The 16,155-nt window shown below is 50.1% G+C and overlaps 1 protein-coding gene and 1 long non-coding RNA gene across 2 annotated transcripts; both read right to left on the bottom strand.

Annotated features, from left to right (window-relative positions):
• Positions 1 to 115: 115 nt before the first annotated feature.
• On the bottom strand, positions 116 to 6,980 carry LOC129049324 (uncharacterized). Its single transcript, XR_008512353.1, has 2 exons — positions 5,999 to 6,980; positions 116 to 338 (listed from the first exon to the last, which is right to left on the bottom strand). It is a non-coding gene; the product is annotated as an uncharacterized LOC129049324 (long non-coding RNA).
• A 3,199-nt stretch (positions 6,981 to 10,179) lies between these two features.
• On the bottom strand, positions 10,180 to 12,277 carry GPR84 (G protein-coupled receptor 84). Its single transcript, XM_009247835.3, has 2 exons — positions 12,127 to 12,277; positions 10,180 to 11,594 (listed from the first exon to the last, which is right to left on the bottom strand). The coding sequence occupies exon 2, from the start codon at positions 11,584 to 11,586 to the stop codon at positions 10,396 to 10,398; it is 1,191 nt and encodes a 396-aa protein (XP_009246110.2). The 5' UTR covers positions 11,587 to 11,594; positions 12,127 to 12,277; the 3' UTR covers positions 10,180 to 10,395.
• Between the last annotated feature and the right edge of the window lie 3,878 nt (positions 12,278 to 16,155).

Genomic DNA, 16,155 nt, shown 5'->3' on the forward strand with positions numbered 1-16,155 from the left:
CTAGCGCTGCTCCAGAAGGTCAGGACAGTGGTGTAAATAACCTCTTCTCGCCATTTCCCCGTCCCTCCAGAGCCTGCTCCCCTCCCCCTCCTCCACCTTTATTCGCACAAATGAATGTGGCTGGGCTGGCGCAGCGCCTGGCCCTGCATCTTAATGGGGCAGTGAGCTCACAAGATGGATTTAGCTGGGGGTTTTATGGTTGCCGTGGCGACAGAATGCTTTGGTTTTCTTTCCCCCTTCCTCTGCAGGATTTTTAAGGAGGGGGGAGTGTGGGGAGTCTCTTCTCCACTGCAGTTTGAAGGGTCTCCTCAGTCACGTCTGCCGCTCATAAAATGGACCTGCAATTCCAGGATTAAGCAAGGGAGACCAAATTAGTATCTCAGATGGGAAAGGATGAGGGAAGGAAGGTAGCAGGAATAGGGAGAGTCTCTCCAGCATTAGAACATGAAACCCAGAGTTTTCCAGTCTTGCCTGCTCTTCTGTGAAAACCTGACAATTAAGCTCAGCTACTATGGGGCACCTGTGTACTCCTCAGCAGGTAGAAAGGAAAAGAAAAATACCTGGGTGTACCACGTCTGCCTACAGTCCTGCATTGAAAGTTGGAGTGCAAGAGTTTGGATAAAGACTAGGTACTTCTTTTGTCTTTGCCTGTCTGAGCTGGGGAAAAGCAATACTCAGCCTTACCATCCTAATCTTCCTACTCACCACACAGCATTGACCCAGGGGAGGGGCAGTGTCAGTGCCAAAGCTGGGTGGTGGTGATCTGTGATGGTGTGGAGTTCTAACCAGTTCTCAAACTTGGAATTCTCTGAGCTTCAGTTTCCCCAGCCTGGCCTGGGTTAAACTCCTGCCTTCTGTTTTCCAGCATGAATGGAACTTTTGTGCCCTGGCCTACCCAGTCTTTTGGCCAGCAATTTTTTTTCAGGGCTATGAGTAAACACATCCCCAAGCACTGACTGAAGCAGAGCCTGGCAGCAGGGTCTGATTATTTCTCCTCCTTGGTTTCTTTCTGTCCGTAAGCCTCTGTCTTTCTGTTTGTGAGCCTTTCCCTCTTTCCCAGGGGATGCTGGGAGGCCCCTCCTCCCCTCTCCCCCTTCCTCCCCTTTGGCTGGGAAAGTGACTACAGCCTGAACAGTGCCAGACACCTGCCTGCCAGATGTGGCGATTCCCCATTCTTCCCCCCACCCCCCTATGTCTATTCCTTCCCTACCCCACTGAGCTCAGGCAGAGGGAGCCCCCCCACAGGGTGATTTACTGCTGCTGCCTCTCTTCCTCAAGTGCCCCCCTCTACTCCTCTCCCTCTCCCTCCCCCTGATGCCCATGCCCCCTCTTTTCCCACAGTGTTCTGCAGCTACCTTCTTGGTACAGCCTCCTCCCACTCCTACTCCAGAGTGCTAGGCTATGTAAACTCCAGCTCCTGGACTAGAGAGTGAATGCATGGGGCAAAGGTGATTAGCCTTCTGTTTCACCCATGGGAGAGTACATCAGCAACAGGGCTGAGGACAGGGGCAGCCAGAGCTGATGTCATTCTCACTGGGGGAGGAAGGGAGGTGACAGAGTGGAGGAGGTGAATGGGGAGGAAACCAACACTCCAAGACTGTCTGGAGAGGAGAAAAAGGTCTCTGAGAACTTCCTAGGTAGGTGACAGAGAGTCCAGAATTGTGGATGCCTGGTGGACATCACATCTTTCTGGCTGAGCCTCCAGACCTTGTCTTTGAACCTGTATCTCAATATGACTTAGGAGATGCCCCTCAGCTCCTCCCCTTCACACTGACCCAAAACACACACTTAGAGAGAATTTAAGTCCGCACCCTTCTCTCTTTAGTGTTTGTCCTTCTGTGTCTTTTCTTTTCTCTTTTCTTTTCTTTCTTTTTTTTTTTTTTTTTTTTTTTGAGACAGGGTCTTACTCTGTCACCCAGGCTGGAGTGCAGTGGCATGATCGTAGGTCACTGCAGTCTTGACCTCCCTGGGCTCAGGTGATCCCCCCACCTCAGCCTCTTGAGTAGCTGGGACTACAGGTGTGTGCCACCATGCCCAATTAACTTTTTGTATTTTTTATAGAGATGATGTTTTGCCATATTGCCCAGGCTGGTCTTGAACTCCTGGGCTCAAGTGATCCACCTGCCTTGGCCTCCCAAAGTGGTGGAATTACAGGCATGAGCCACTGCACCCAGCCTGGTGTCCTTTTGTTTGTTTGTTTGTTTTTTTGAGATGGAGTCTTGCTCTGTTGCCCAGGCTGGAGTGCAGTGGTGCAATCTTGTCTCACCACAACCTCTGCCTCCTGGGTTCAAGCGATTCTCTTGCCTCAGCCTCCCGAGTAGCTGGGATCACAGGCATGCGCCACCATGCCTAGCTATTTTTTGTTTCTTTTTTGTATTTTTAGTAGAGACAGGATTTCACCACGTTGGCCAGGCTGGCCTCCAACTTCTGACCTCTGGTGATCCACCCGCCTCGGCCTCCCAGAGTGCTGGGATTACAGGTGTGAGCCACCATGCCCGGCCTATGCCTTTTCTTTATCAGTCTCTTCCCTCTCATTTCACCCTACCTCCCTTAGTTGTGCTTCTCTTTCTGGTCACCTTCTGCCCACCCTGCCCTTCCGTGTCATATCATAACCCAGTATGATTCCTAGACCTCCCACTAAAGCAGGGACTCATTCAGAGCCTCTTCTCTCCTTCCCATCTATTCTTGGAATCTAACTCCCAAAGGTCTCCTCTGGGCCAGAACAGGGTTCTGAGGTGGGACTGAGGTAGGAGGGATGGCTGGGCTGAAGAGTGGCAGAAACAGGACAGATGGAGCAGCGTCCAAGGAATTTGGGGAGGGGGGAGAGGGAGACAAGAAGATGGAAGGAAACAAAATGAGAGAGAAAAAGTGATTGAGAGACCGAGGCAGAGGCTGAGAGACGGTGAGAATAACAAACTGGGAGAATGTGAGACACAAAGAAGGAAGGCAAGACTGGGAGCAGAGAAAAAGAATAGAGTTGGAAACAGGAAAGTCATAGCAAGAGAAGGCCACTAGGGAGGGGCCAGGCAAGGGGCAGCCTGGCTCTCCGGGGCTCCCTCATGCCATAAGTCCTGTGTGTGTGAGTGTGTGTGTGTGTGCATGGCACATTTGCACAGGGGTCTGCAGTATGGATAGGATGATTTCCACAATATTTTTCCACTTCTTTCAGCAGTCTCTTTCCTTGAGGCACCCCATACTAGCCCCCCATCTCCCAGTATTCCGGATGCTCAAGGGACCATTCCGAAGGTATTTCCACAACTCAGCAATCCTGACTTTCTCACTTGGAATGCAGGCCTACTGGAATGTCCAGGATCTGTAGAATGAAGAGGCCCCATCCCCTCACTGCCCACCCCCCATGTCTGCCCACCAGCTGCTCCTGTCCATCTTCTCCTCCCATTCTCCTTGTATCTCTCCCCTTCCTCCACACTGACCCCTCCCCCAGCTCTGACCCCCAGCCTGCCTGGGGCCTGGGTCAGAGGGGAGACAAAGACAGGATTTATCACCAGTATTGAGAAGCAGCCAGAGACCAGGGCTGAGGGCAATGGCTGACCTCCTTCAGATAGGAGGGAGCACTAGGCCGGATGCTGGGAGGCTGGAAGCCTGGGTTCCAGTGGCTGCTGCTCACAACCCCATTTTCCCACTCCAGCTTTCCTCTCTCCCTTGTCTCTGAAGACTTGGAAAACAGAGAAGACTGTGACCCTGAGGTGATTTTAGGCCTCTGAAGGAAGAAAACCTGGGAGAAAGGAAGAGATGAGATTGATATCTTAGGGTTATTCTTTTATGGATATGGAAGAGGATTTGGAAACTAGAGGCAATCAGGCACCAACTGTTTCCAGGGCTGGGAAAGAAAGAGTTCAGGCCTAATACTGCAATAGATGAGAGGGACCGTCCTCTAATATAGAGAGGGACTTCTCAAGAACAGGCCCTGGTTGCCAGTAGGAAAGGAAATAAGGGTGATTATGGGTCCTGAAAGGTGGGAGAAACAGTCTCATCTGAAAGCGAAGAAAGAAATGGAATTTACCAAGGGCTAATTCTAGCTCTAGCCTCTCTGAAAAAGTCTTCTTCCCTAAGATCCCCAACTCCCTCCTGAGAGGTACAAGGAGCAGCTGGTCCTTTACAGTAAATACACTATTGGCCTGAAATTGTCTCTACTCAGCAGACAGGGTGTGTGCTTGAGGAGAGGGAACGGTATGATCCAGGAGTTTCCGAGAAACCAGACTGTATATCTTTCAGTGGACAGCTCCCGCAGCTTCCCTAGCTGCCCTTGGAAGCCCACCATCAGCCCCTCTAGAATCTCAGTGTGTCAGAAGCCTCCACAAACCCAGCTCAGAATCTTTCGTGCCCCTTCCAGCCCCTGGCACCCAACTTCCTGCTTCTTGCCTTTACCCTATTGTCCTGGAAGACGGCTGCTAGAGTTACCTCCAAGTGAGAAGAGGGTGGAAGGATGAGAAACTGAGGGATCTGGGAGTCACCAATCTACCAGTTTCTCACCACAATCCCACCAAGCATTCCCACCCGGGTCTGGTGAGGGAAAACTTATGGTCTCAAACTCCTCTGTAAGCTGAAACCATTCTGTCAATTTCTGATGCAAAGCCCAAAATTGGAAATTTTAGTGGGAAGGGGTCGTGGATTGCAAGAGAATGGGAGAGGACAAAAGAATTGGGTGGAGGGGGGTGGTGTGGGCACACCAAGTAAGGAAGAAACAGGAAAGGGGAGAAGAGAGCATGTCTTTTTTCCTCAGTCCCCCTTCCCCCAGTTGAAGAGGCAGATTTACAGCCTTGGTTTGGAGAGGGGGGTGAGCATAAGGAAGACAGATCTGCAGTTCTGCCCTCTGAGTGTCTGGGTACTTAGCTTTAACTCCCCCATTAGCATCAATCCCCATCTTGCTGCCCATCCGTCTTCTGACATCAGCTCCTTCCCCTCTCTGTAGCCCAGGCTTTCTGACCCTAAGTGGCTCTTAAAGGGCCAGTCTAGACCCTTCCCTCCCTCCTGCCCCTCCAGGCAGCAGTCTAGTGTATGTACGCATGCGCATTGTGGCCATCCTTGCTAAGGCCATAGCGGTTGGAGGGCATGGGGGATGGGGGCGATGTGTGACTCTTCCCCAGTTCTGTTTTCCTTAGGTCTCCCTTATATTATGGACCTCCATCTTTGTTCACTACTCACCCAAACCCAGAACAAGCCCTTTCACTGGGTTGGGGGGTCACAGACACATGGCTTCTAGAGCTGAGGGCTGGAGAAGGTATGTGGATCCATAGGCAGATCCACCACCCCTTCTCAATTTCCTGGAGGCCCAGAGCAAGGGATGTCAAGAACTATTGGCTGTTTTTAATTCTCAGCAGCAGTGGGGGTGGGTGGGTTGGAGGCCAAGACTCCTAGGAGATGCCCTGAGCCCCACATTCCTAGCCTCCTTTCCCAGGGATCCAGGCTGTGGTCTGTGGAGGTGGGGGATTTCAAATCTTCCTTTCCTGTGAGGATGGTGACAGGCCAGAGAAGTCTGCCTCTGAATTTTCTGGCTTATCTCCCCTATTCCTCAGCAACTGAGCTTAAGGGGACAGGGGGGAAATGGGCTTCTCCCCACCTTCTGCAAAAATGTTGTAACTGCACACTAGGGGCTATACGAATGCCAGGATGCTTGGAAAGTTCCTCCCCTATCTGCCTTCAATCCTTTCTGCTGCAAAGCTCTGCAGTCCTCTGAGGGGCTCTACAGGATAGTCAACCCCTCGTCCTGACACCTGAAACCCATTCCTCACCTCCGTCTGTGCTTCCTTCTCTGGCCGAGGAGGAGAGGGAATGTGTGGGTGGGGCCTTGGGAAAATGGCCATGTTAAAAATAGGAGCCCCCAGCTGCACCCGCCAGTGGACCCTTATTTATCACCTTCTAAACCTCACTCTCAAAGAAGCATAAATATTCCTAATTCCTGAAGGCCACCCTGGGCTCATAAATTTAACTGGGGAGGTAGGCAAGGGGAGGAGTGAGGTGCATGGGATGGGGAGCTTACTGCAGCCTTGAGGAAGCAGAATATCTCCTGGGGGAGGCGCCTGACTCGTCTGTCCCCTTGCAGACGCCAATGGGTCTTCATAGGGCAGGAGGAGGAGCCTTTCTGTCAATATTTCCTTTGGGGAGGAGTCTTCTCTCACTGCACTTTTCCTCCCTCCCCTAAAAACAAACAAAAAACCAAAAACCTACCTTCCTCCTGGTCTTCCCCATTAGTTTTCTGTCGCTTTCCCTCTCTCTTTTCTTTGCTATTACCTTCCAGTTGTCCTTTCCTGCTTCTCCCTCTCTCTCACCTCCCTGTTGCGCCTTTCTCTGTCTTTGCTTCTCTAATGCTTTTCCTTTTCAGAGCCATTGTGTGAAAAGGAAATTTCCGTCTCTTACTCAGTCTGGATAGTGAGGTTTGAAAAGTCCCTCTCTCGGTGCCCGGATCTCCCTGCTTCAGCCCGTGTGGCCCCTCAAATACGTCCTTTCTCTTCATCTCTCCTTCTTTCTTCTCGGATATTGGACAAATTACCCAACCCCCCATTTAGCTCCTTAACCCTCTCTCTCTTCCCCTGCCTTCCTTCTCTCCTCAACCTTCCTTTCTTTCTGTCATCCTTTTGCCCTCTCAGTTTCCCCTTCGTTCCTCAGCTCGGAATCCTCTCTCCCTGTTCAGTCTCCTCTGCTCTCCCTGTCGGCCCCCATCCGCAACCCTCAAACTCGACTCCTCCGCCCATGTGTACCCTCAGACCCCATCATCCCTTCAGTTCCCATCACCACCACACCCCAGTTTCCCCTCCCAGTGGACGAAAGAGAAGGGAGGAGGGGGCCTGAGGAACAGGTAGAGGGAGCGCCATTCCTTGAGGGGAGGGAAAAAGGAGAAAAAAGCAGGGGAGAGGAAGAGGAACGCGGCGGGGAAGGGAGGGGAGGGGCATCCTCACTCCTCACTCCCCAGCAGCTGCACCCCCCTCCCCGCGGCTGCTGAGCCATAAATCAGGGCCAAGGCGGTTTGGCCAATGGTAGAGTGACTCGTAAATCGGCCTGTCAAGCTCAGCCAATGAGAGGCGGCGTTAAATCAAGTTCTGTCAGCGCTTGGCCAATGAAAGGCCCTGGGCTGACCATAAATCTGCCTGTAAGAGACAGCGAAAGAGAGAGAGTGTGCGAAAGAGCAAGAACAGCCCGGGCGGGTGACTGGGGAGGGGGCGGGGGGAGCGCGGGAGCGGGGATTGGAGAGACGAGCTTAGGAGAAAAAAAGCGATAACAGAGGTATAGGAGATGAAGACAGCCTACAGGAGAGACGGACAGATGGAAAGAGACAAAGAGAGGCAGTGAGAGATAGCGTCAGAAAGTCAGCGATAGAGCTCGGACTCGGGCGAGAGACTGACAGAGATAAAGAGACAAAGAGAGACAGACGGTGACTCACACTCGTGAGCATAAAGGGCCTCCAAACACACACACTTCCCGAGACACGCATGAGCAACGCACCACGAGGGACCCAGTGCATGGGCTCACGCGCCAAGCACAACCGCAAGAGAGAGAACGCCTCAAGAAAGCCTGGCTTTTCTTCAGTTTCTTTCCCCTCATTCAGCCCTTATTGAAATTAGGGACGGGGGTGGCTGTGTGAGCCGTGGCGGGTGGCTGCTTTCTTGCTAAGAGCTGTCCTCTATGGTCTTAGACCCCAGGTTTTCCTTCTGTGTCTTCTGAGTTTTTTTTTCCCCCCCAGCGACTGATAATTGGGAAGTCCTTTCTGAGGTCTAACCTCAATCCCTATTGCTTCACCTTTCTACTTGACACGTTGTGATTTGCCTTCTAAGAACATGTAAAGTAAATCCTTTTACAACCCTTTAGAGTTGTCAACTTTCAGAATCTTAGAAGGTCTGAATAGGAAAGACAGGGATCATCTGGGCACTCGATCCTAGTTTTAGAAAGGCGGATTTGAGACTCTGCCCTCAAATCACGGTCTTACAACGTATTAGTCATTCGGCCTTGGATAAATTATTTAACCTATTTGTGCTTCAGTGTTCACATTTGTAAGAAAGAAATTATAATAGATACTTCATGGTAATTTTGTGAGGATTACATGAAATAATATATGTACAGGGAACTGCACTGGGCACGTGTTAAGAGTGTACCCCGCACCCCGCTTTGTACAGATGATAAAATCTGAGCCCCAGAGTGGTCCAGAGATCTGCTCAAGTTTCCAGAGCTAACTATCAGAGAGCCTTGACTGAAACCTTTGTTTCTACACCCATAAACTGTTGTTCTTCATTGGTCCAACAGTTTACCCGTCTGGACCCCTGCCTTAGTAGCCCCAGCTTGATTTGGTTTAGGCTCCTGTGACTTTCGTGGAAGGAGGACACCCAAAAGTGCATGTTCCATATTAGGAGTCAGGATTCCTGGACCCTAGAAGTGCGTTGCATGTGAGGGTATCAATCTGTCCACCCCAACTGTGGTTCTTTCTGCCCTTAATATCTTCAGATTTTACTTTGTTCTCTCAAACCATGGACTTGGGGTGGGGAGGGGACAACATGCAGCCAGAGCATTAAGGTCAGCATGACTCACATTCCATCCCCAGTGACACCCCAGTGCCCACACTGCTACTTTCCCCAGCCCCACCCCAAGTAGACAGTAATATCTCATGAATAATAAATGTCTCATTCTTCACTTTTCTTCCTAAGCTTTGGGGGAAAGGGAGGGTGAAGATCCCTGGGTCTCTACTCCCTGGTCAGAGGTCTCTGGATTCCCAGTCCTGCCTTCTGTCCTCAACTGGGAAGCCAGAAAGGAAACGCAGAGAACCAGCGTCACCTGGTGGCCACAGGTGCTTTAAGGCTGTGTGTAAGCATGCACATTGTGACAGGACTTGGTCATTCTGGAGGGAAGGAATGGTATGGTTTCCTAGCCTGGCCCCTGAGCCCTTTTAACTACAGTCTTTGTTTTCCTGCTTTCTTTTTCTTTTGTTTGAGACAGAGTCTCGCTCAGCCACCCAGGCCAGAGTGCAGTGGCGCGATTTCGGCTCACTGCAACCACTGTCTGCCGGGTTCAAGCGATTCTCCCCGTCTCAGCCTCCTGAGTGGCTGGGATTACAGGCACCCGCCATCATGCCCGGTTAATTTTTGTATTTTATTTTATTTATTTATTATTATTATTTTGAGACAGAGTTTCACTCTTGTTGCCCAGGCTGGAGTGCAGTGGTGTGATCTCGGCTCACTGTACCCTCCACCTCCCGGGTTCAAGCGATTCTCCTGCCTCAGCCTTCTGAGTAGCTGGGATTACAGGCATGCGCCACCATGCTGGGCTAATTTTTGTATTTTTAGTAGAGATGGGGTGTCTCTGTGTTGGTCAGGCTGGTCTCGAACTCCTGACCTCAGGTGATCCGCCCGCCTCTGCCTCCCAAAGTGCTGGGATTACAGGCGTGAGCCACCATGCCCGGCCCATAATTTTTGTATTTTAGTAGAGACGGGGTTTCACCACGTTGGCCAGGCTGGTCTTGAACTCCTGACCTTAGGTGATCTGCCCGCCTCAGCCTCCCAAAATGCTAGGATTACAAGTGTGAGCCACCCCACCAGGCCTGTTCTCTTGCTTTCATAAGTCCAGATGACAAATGCAAGGCAACTGAGTGCCTGGGACTCAGGTGAATTAGCCCCATGGGCAAGACCCTGCCAGGGCAGCTGGAACCTTTTTCTGCCTTTGCCTTAGCTAAGCTCAGTTCCATTTCTACAGACCAAGGAGTCCTCCTCCATGACCATTCCCTTCACACAGAGCGAGGGCTGGGGGGCTGGACCCACTGGAGTAGATATCAAAGCTGGATTATAAAACTTTTTTGAGCTGAATAAACTTGTTTGTAGGGATGGCGGATCCTGGCAGCAGTGGTTAGGGGCAGAGGCCATTTCTGGGAAATTAAACAAAAAGGCAGGCTAATCCTCTTAAATCACCTCACATGTTTTATTACCTAGAAACCCCTCTTCCAAAGGCTATGTCCCAGGCCAGCTGCTTCCTGCTCCTGCTTTGACCTAGGTACCCCTGAATCCTTAGGTATTAGGTTCCAGCTCCTGGTGGCCACAGGTGCTTTAGCGATATGTGTGAGCATGCACACAGTGACAGGATTTGGTCATGCAGGAGGGATGGAATAGTATGGTCTCCTCCTAGCCTGGCCCCTGAGCCTAACCGTGACCTGTTTCCTTCTTCCCCAGAGACCACACCTGAGCATTAAAAGCACAGAATTCATTTATTAATAATTAATAATACTCGTTGGGCAGTCTAGGGCTGAAACATTGATCAAGTGATAGAGAGACTTGATTTGGGAGGCTGGGGAGAGGTTGTTGTGAAAATGCCCGCACGTGTTATTTCACCTATTCTCCTATCACCTGGCCACTTTGGTCTTGGAGGAGACAGTCCTGAATTCTGGTGACTAGGGTCACAGTTCTAATGGAGCCTACGGAAACTCCGAGGCCCTCTTTTTAAAACGGAGCCATATGCTTGGCGGAATTGGCGGTTCATGGCTGCATAGAGCACAGGGTTGATGCAACCGTTGAGCCAGGTGAGGTTGGCAGCAAGCATGTGGACCACCCGGGGAGCCTGGACTCTGGCATCCAGAATGTTGAGCAGCAAGAAGGGGATGTAGCTCAGGGCAAAGCAGAGGAACACAGCAAAACACATTCGAGTCACCTTCCCAAATTCCGATGAAGAATCCGGAGCTCTTCTGGCTCCTTTCATTGGCTGGGCTTTGGCAGATGCTTCTGGAGGGCTTTTCTCTGCCACCTGCTTAGCTCTCTTGCTGTTGATCTGGTCTTCCACTTCTGATGAGTCCCCTTCCAGGGTCTGGGTGGTGGCAGCACTGACTGGCTCAGATGAAATCCCCTCACTGGGTCCTCCTGATGCTAACCTGCTGTCCAGCTCCTGGAAATGACCAGGCATGGCCTCATCAGTCCCGGCCACATGGTTGGAGTGGATGCTTGCCTGTCGCAACTTGTATTGGTCCAGTGCCTGTGCTGCTCGTTTGACCTGGCGGTGGATGAGGCAATAGAAGATGCCAACACTGCTGAGCCCAAGCACAAAGTAGATGCCCATGAGGATGGTGGTGTAAGGCCGGCCTCGGATACGGTCAAAGCTGCAGGTGCAGACTACAGGTACCAGGATATAAATAGGCCAGAGGGGAGCAAAGCTGGCCACGCCCACAACCCAGGTGCTCACCAGTGCCAGCACTATCCCCTTGGCACTGAAAATTTGGGGAAAAAGCTTAGGGTGGGCAATGAGGAGGTAGCGCCCCAGTGCAATGAGGCACAGGGTCAGGATGGAGACAGAATTGGAGGCAAAAAGGAGGAGCCCAAATACCCTGCAGAAGGTGGCACCGGTGCGCCAGTGCAGGTGGAGATAGGTGTCCACAGAGAAGGGCTGAAGGAGCGTGCAGTAGAGGAGATCAGCCAGTGTGAGGTTGGCTATGAGCAGGTTGAATCGGGTACGGAGCTTGGGCTGGATGGCCAAGGCCAGTAGGGTGAGCACATTGCCCACGGTGCCTGTCACAGCCACCACCACCCCCCAGCTAACTGCAACATAACGATAGCCCAGCACAGACTCATGGTAGCAGGAGAAGTTGGCATCAGAGCTGTTCCACATGATAGGGGCTAAAGAGGCAGAGGGTGGAAGAGGAAGAGGGAATCAGAATCTAGCATTCAACTTAGATCTCTTGAACAGTTCTGGGACCCTGGACATCTGAACTGCTCCTGGACCTCATCTTAATTTGCTATCCTCCTGAACCATTCCCAGGCCTCTTCATCTCAAGATCCCTAACTCTCTCCTTAGGTTCTCATAGTCCTTTCCCATTCTCAAATATTTCCCCAAGTTTTTATCTAAATATCTCTTGCCTAAATATCTTGTCTTATTCTGCTCCAAACCTCAGTCCTCTTCTATATCCATCCTGCTGCTCTCAGTAAACCCAGTGCCCTCCAACTTTTCTAATTCCTTTCCCATCCCCAAAGACCCCCAGGAGTCCCCTCTCTCTATTCAGCATCCTGTATTCAGGATCCTGTCTGTATTCAGTTCCCTCTGCTCCTTTCCACTACACACACATATAGGCTTTAGTCATTTCTGTTTGTTACCACCTGGGAGATGAGGAGACCAAGAAGGTAACAGTATACCCACGACAAAAGTACTTACCTGAGTTTCTCAGCCTTCAATTCTTTCTCTGATGGAAGAAGTTCAACTCACCCAAAGAGCAGTCCTTTCTGGTGGACAGTCAGGCTTCAAGCAGGAGACATCCTGCTCTTATGTATCCTATAATAGTCCACTGAAAGAATAAGAAACTCCCCTGTTACCCAATCCCAGCCGCTTCCTTCACCACCTCCGGTACTACTCATTTTGCTTTGGCTAGTGAAATCTAGGCTTCTCTGTTGAAATTCCCCTGCTACTTGCCTCAGAGTGGTTTCACTCTTCCTTTCTCCTTCCTGAAACCCAAACTCTATTTTCTTCCCCTCTTTGCATGGCAGAACTCATCTGTAAGATCATTGCCAAGAATTGCTAGGGCACGGAGTCAGAGCATCAGAACATTTGGGCCACTCCTCAAAGGGCCAAAAGATAAGACCAAGTTCCAGGAGCAAGTTTAGGTACCCCCAGAAGCCTTGGGTTTGTTTCAGAGGAGCACTACCTTTCTTCTATCCACGGCTTAGACATGGTTCAAGTCAGAGGGACCCATGTGACACCCTAGCACATCTGAGAAACCGAGTCAGATGAAGAAAAGTGGGGAATGAGGCATCCAGGATTCTGGTTTCATTCTCCTCAAGGGATCAGGGTCCTGTTCAATCATTCATTTACCCATTCACCCAACAACTTTTTATTGAGTGCCTACTATACACCAGACTCTGATCTAGACACTGGGGATACAAGAACGTCTGATATATGGCCTTGTGCATAGTCTACTAGGGGAGACAGATACATAAATAGGCAAATGCTTAATTGATTCTCCAGAGCAAGGGTGAGTAAACTTCGCCCTATAGGCCAAATCTAGTCTGCTGTTTTTGTATAGCCTGTGACCCAAGAATGTTTTTTTTCCATTTAAAAATGGTTATATTTTAGGACAGTTGCAGTGGCTCACGCCCATTATCCCAACATTTTGGGAGGCCAAGGAGGGCAGATCACTTGAGGTCAGGAGTTTGAGACCAGCCTGGCCAACATGGTAAAACCCCGTCTCTACTAAAAATACAAAAATTAGCCAGGCCTGGTGGGTGCGCCTGTAATCCCAGCTACTAAGGAGTCTGAGGCAAGAGACTCACTTGAACCCAGGAGGCGGAGGTTGCTTGCAGTTAGCCAAGATCAGATTGCACCACTGCACTCCAGCCTGGATGACAGAGCAAGACTCCGTCTCAAAAAAATAAAATAATAAATAAATAAGTAAAATAAAAATGGTTATATTTTAAATTGTTATATAAGTACCTATGCAATATCCTCAGTTTTATCTCTTGATCAACACAGTTTAAAATATTTATAATCAGGCCCTTTGAGAAAAAGTTTGCTGAGACTTGCTATATAGGCCTGGCTTGGAGGCTCATGCCTATAATCCCAATACTTTGGGAGGCTGAGCTGGGAGGATGACTTCAGGTCAGGAGTTTAAGACCAGCCTGGGCAACATAGTGAGACCCTGTCTTTACAATAAATAAATTAAAAAAAAATAGCCAGGTGTGGTGATGTGCACCTGTAGTCCCAGCTACTGGGGAGGCTGAGGTGGGAGGATCATTTGAGTCTGGGAGGTCAAGACTGCAGTGAGCTAAGATTGTGCCACTATACTCCAGCCTGGGTGACACAGCAGGACGTTGTCTCTGAAAAATTAGAAAAACAAACTAACAGGCTGGGCGCAGTGGCTCACGCCTGTAATCCTAGCACTTTGGGAGGCCGAGGCAGGTGGATCATGAGGTCAGGCGTTCGAGACTAGCCTGGCCAGCATAGTGAAACCCCGTCTCTACTAAAAATACAAAAAATTAGCTGGGCGTGGTGGCAGGCGCCTGTAATCCCAGCTACTTGGGAGGCTGAGGCAGGAGAATCGCTTGAACCTCGGAGGTGGAGATTGCAGTGAGCCGAGATCGTGCCATTGCACTTCAGCCCAGGCGACAGTGTGAGACTCCATCTCAAAAACAAACAAACAAAAAACAAACAAAAAATACATCGCTGGGTGCAGTGGCTCACACCTGTAATCCCAGCACTTTGGCAAGCCAAGGCGGGCAGATCACTTGAGGTCAAGAGTTCGAGACCAGCCTGGCCAATATGATGAAACCCTGTCCCTACTAAAAATACAAAAAATTAGCTGGGCATGGTGGCAGGCACCTGTAATGCCAGCTACTTGGGAGGCTGAGGCAGAAGAATCGCTTGAACCTCGGAGGTGGAGATTGCAGTGAGCCAAGATCGTGCCATTGCACTTCAGCCCAGGCAACAGTGTGAGACTCCATCTCAAAAACAAACAAACAAACAAAAAACAAACAAAAAATACATGGCTGGGTGCAGTGGCTCACACCTGTAATCCCAGCACTTTGGGAGACCAAGGCGGGCAGATTGAGGTCAAGAGTTCTTGAGGTCAAGAGTTCGAGACCAGCCTGGCCAATATGATGAAACCCCGTCTCTGCTAAAAATACAAAAATTAGCCAGGCGTGGTGGTGCCCGCCTGTAATCCCAGCTACTCGGGAGGCTGAGACAGGAGAATCGCTTGAACCCAGGAGGCGGAGGTTGCAGTGAGCCGAGATTGCACCACCGTACCTCAGCCTGGGCAACAGAGCAAAAACTCTTTCTCAAAAAACAAAACAAAACAAAACAAAACAACCCAGAACGATATATCAGAGGCTTAGAGAAAAGGAGCATATTATTAAGGAGGAGGTGAGGAAAGGGTTCACAGAGAGGTAACTGAGCTGCATTTTGAATGACGAACAGGAGAGTTTTTTGGGAGATAAGTAGAGGGACATTCTAGACAAAGAGAACAGTATGTGTAGAGGCGCAGAGATTCAGGTAGAAGCCAACAAACGGCATGAGGTAGAGAACAACAGAGAAGAGCTTGGAGAGTTGAGCAGGCAGGGTCAAGGGGGACCTTGTGTATCGTGCTAAGGAGCTGGTTTCATGCTGAAGGAGTTGGTGAGATTTGCACTTAGATTGCTGTGAGTAAGGAATGGAGGCATGCAGCCTGGGAGTGAGCGAAATGGGTAAAGAGGCACTAGTTCAGACGAGAGATAGAATGGCCCTAAGTTAGGGCCAGACCACCTGTACAACTGCATAGGGCCTTGCAGTTTGAAGGGCCTGGTGCTTGGTTCAATGCTCGTCAATCACTGTTTTTAAATTCTTAATACTATACTTTTTGAATAAGGGGCTCTGCTTTTTCATTTTGCACTGGGTCCCACAAATTATGGAGCCATTCGTGGTTAGGGCAGTGGTTGTGGGAATGGAGGAATGATAAGGATCCATAGGTTGTTAGGAGGTCAAATAGGACTTATTTAGTGATTCATTGGATGAAGAGTTAGGAAGAAGGAGGAACTAGGATAACTTTCGGTTTTCCAGAGGGATGGTGGTGCTCTTAATAAGATAGGAAATGTGGGAGGAGGAGCAGGCTTAGGGAAAGGGGTAAATAATGAATTCAGTTTTAAACTAGCAGACTTGAGGTACTTGTGGGGTATGCTAGTATCCCAAACTCTCTAACCCCAATTTCTTCCAGTCCCTATCTCCTTCCCCACATGTGACCCAGCCCCTACTTTTCTCTACCCACTCTTCTATAGGGCCTCTCTTGTCCCTCATCCTTCTGAATCCTCCCACCCCTTTTAAAGCTAGATTTACCTGAAAACAAACATGCAAATAAACACCAAAACACTCCTTATTGGGTTCCAGTTCTGAACCCACAGTGAACACCCACCTTTCAGGTTCACAGTTGACAAACCCAGGAGTCCCCCATTCCCCTCTCCTTCCTGTTTAACAGACATCATCCCAACTTCCCTCCTCCTTTCTTCTGCAAGACTGGGAAGTGGGTAGAATGGGGGAAGTGAGCAGAGATGAAAGTCAGGAGGACCTCACATAGATTCTGGGTTTTGGTTTGGGCTTTTTTGTTTGAACTTCCTGCCACTCAGGAGGGATAGAGGGGGTCAGGATTACTGGCTGCTCTTGGGAGTGTATGGTTGAACCAAAATTTGGAGATAACGGAGAGACCATTTTCCTCACATACCA

The sequence above is a fragment of the Pongo abelii genome, chromosome 10 (assembly GCF_028885655.2).
Source record: "Pongo abelii isolate AG06213 chromosome 10, NHGRI_mPonAbe1-v2.0_pri, whole genome shotgun sequence".
Lineage (NCBI taxonomy): Eukaryota > Metazoa > Chordata > Mammalia > Primates > Hominidae > Pongo > Pongo abelii.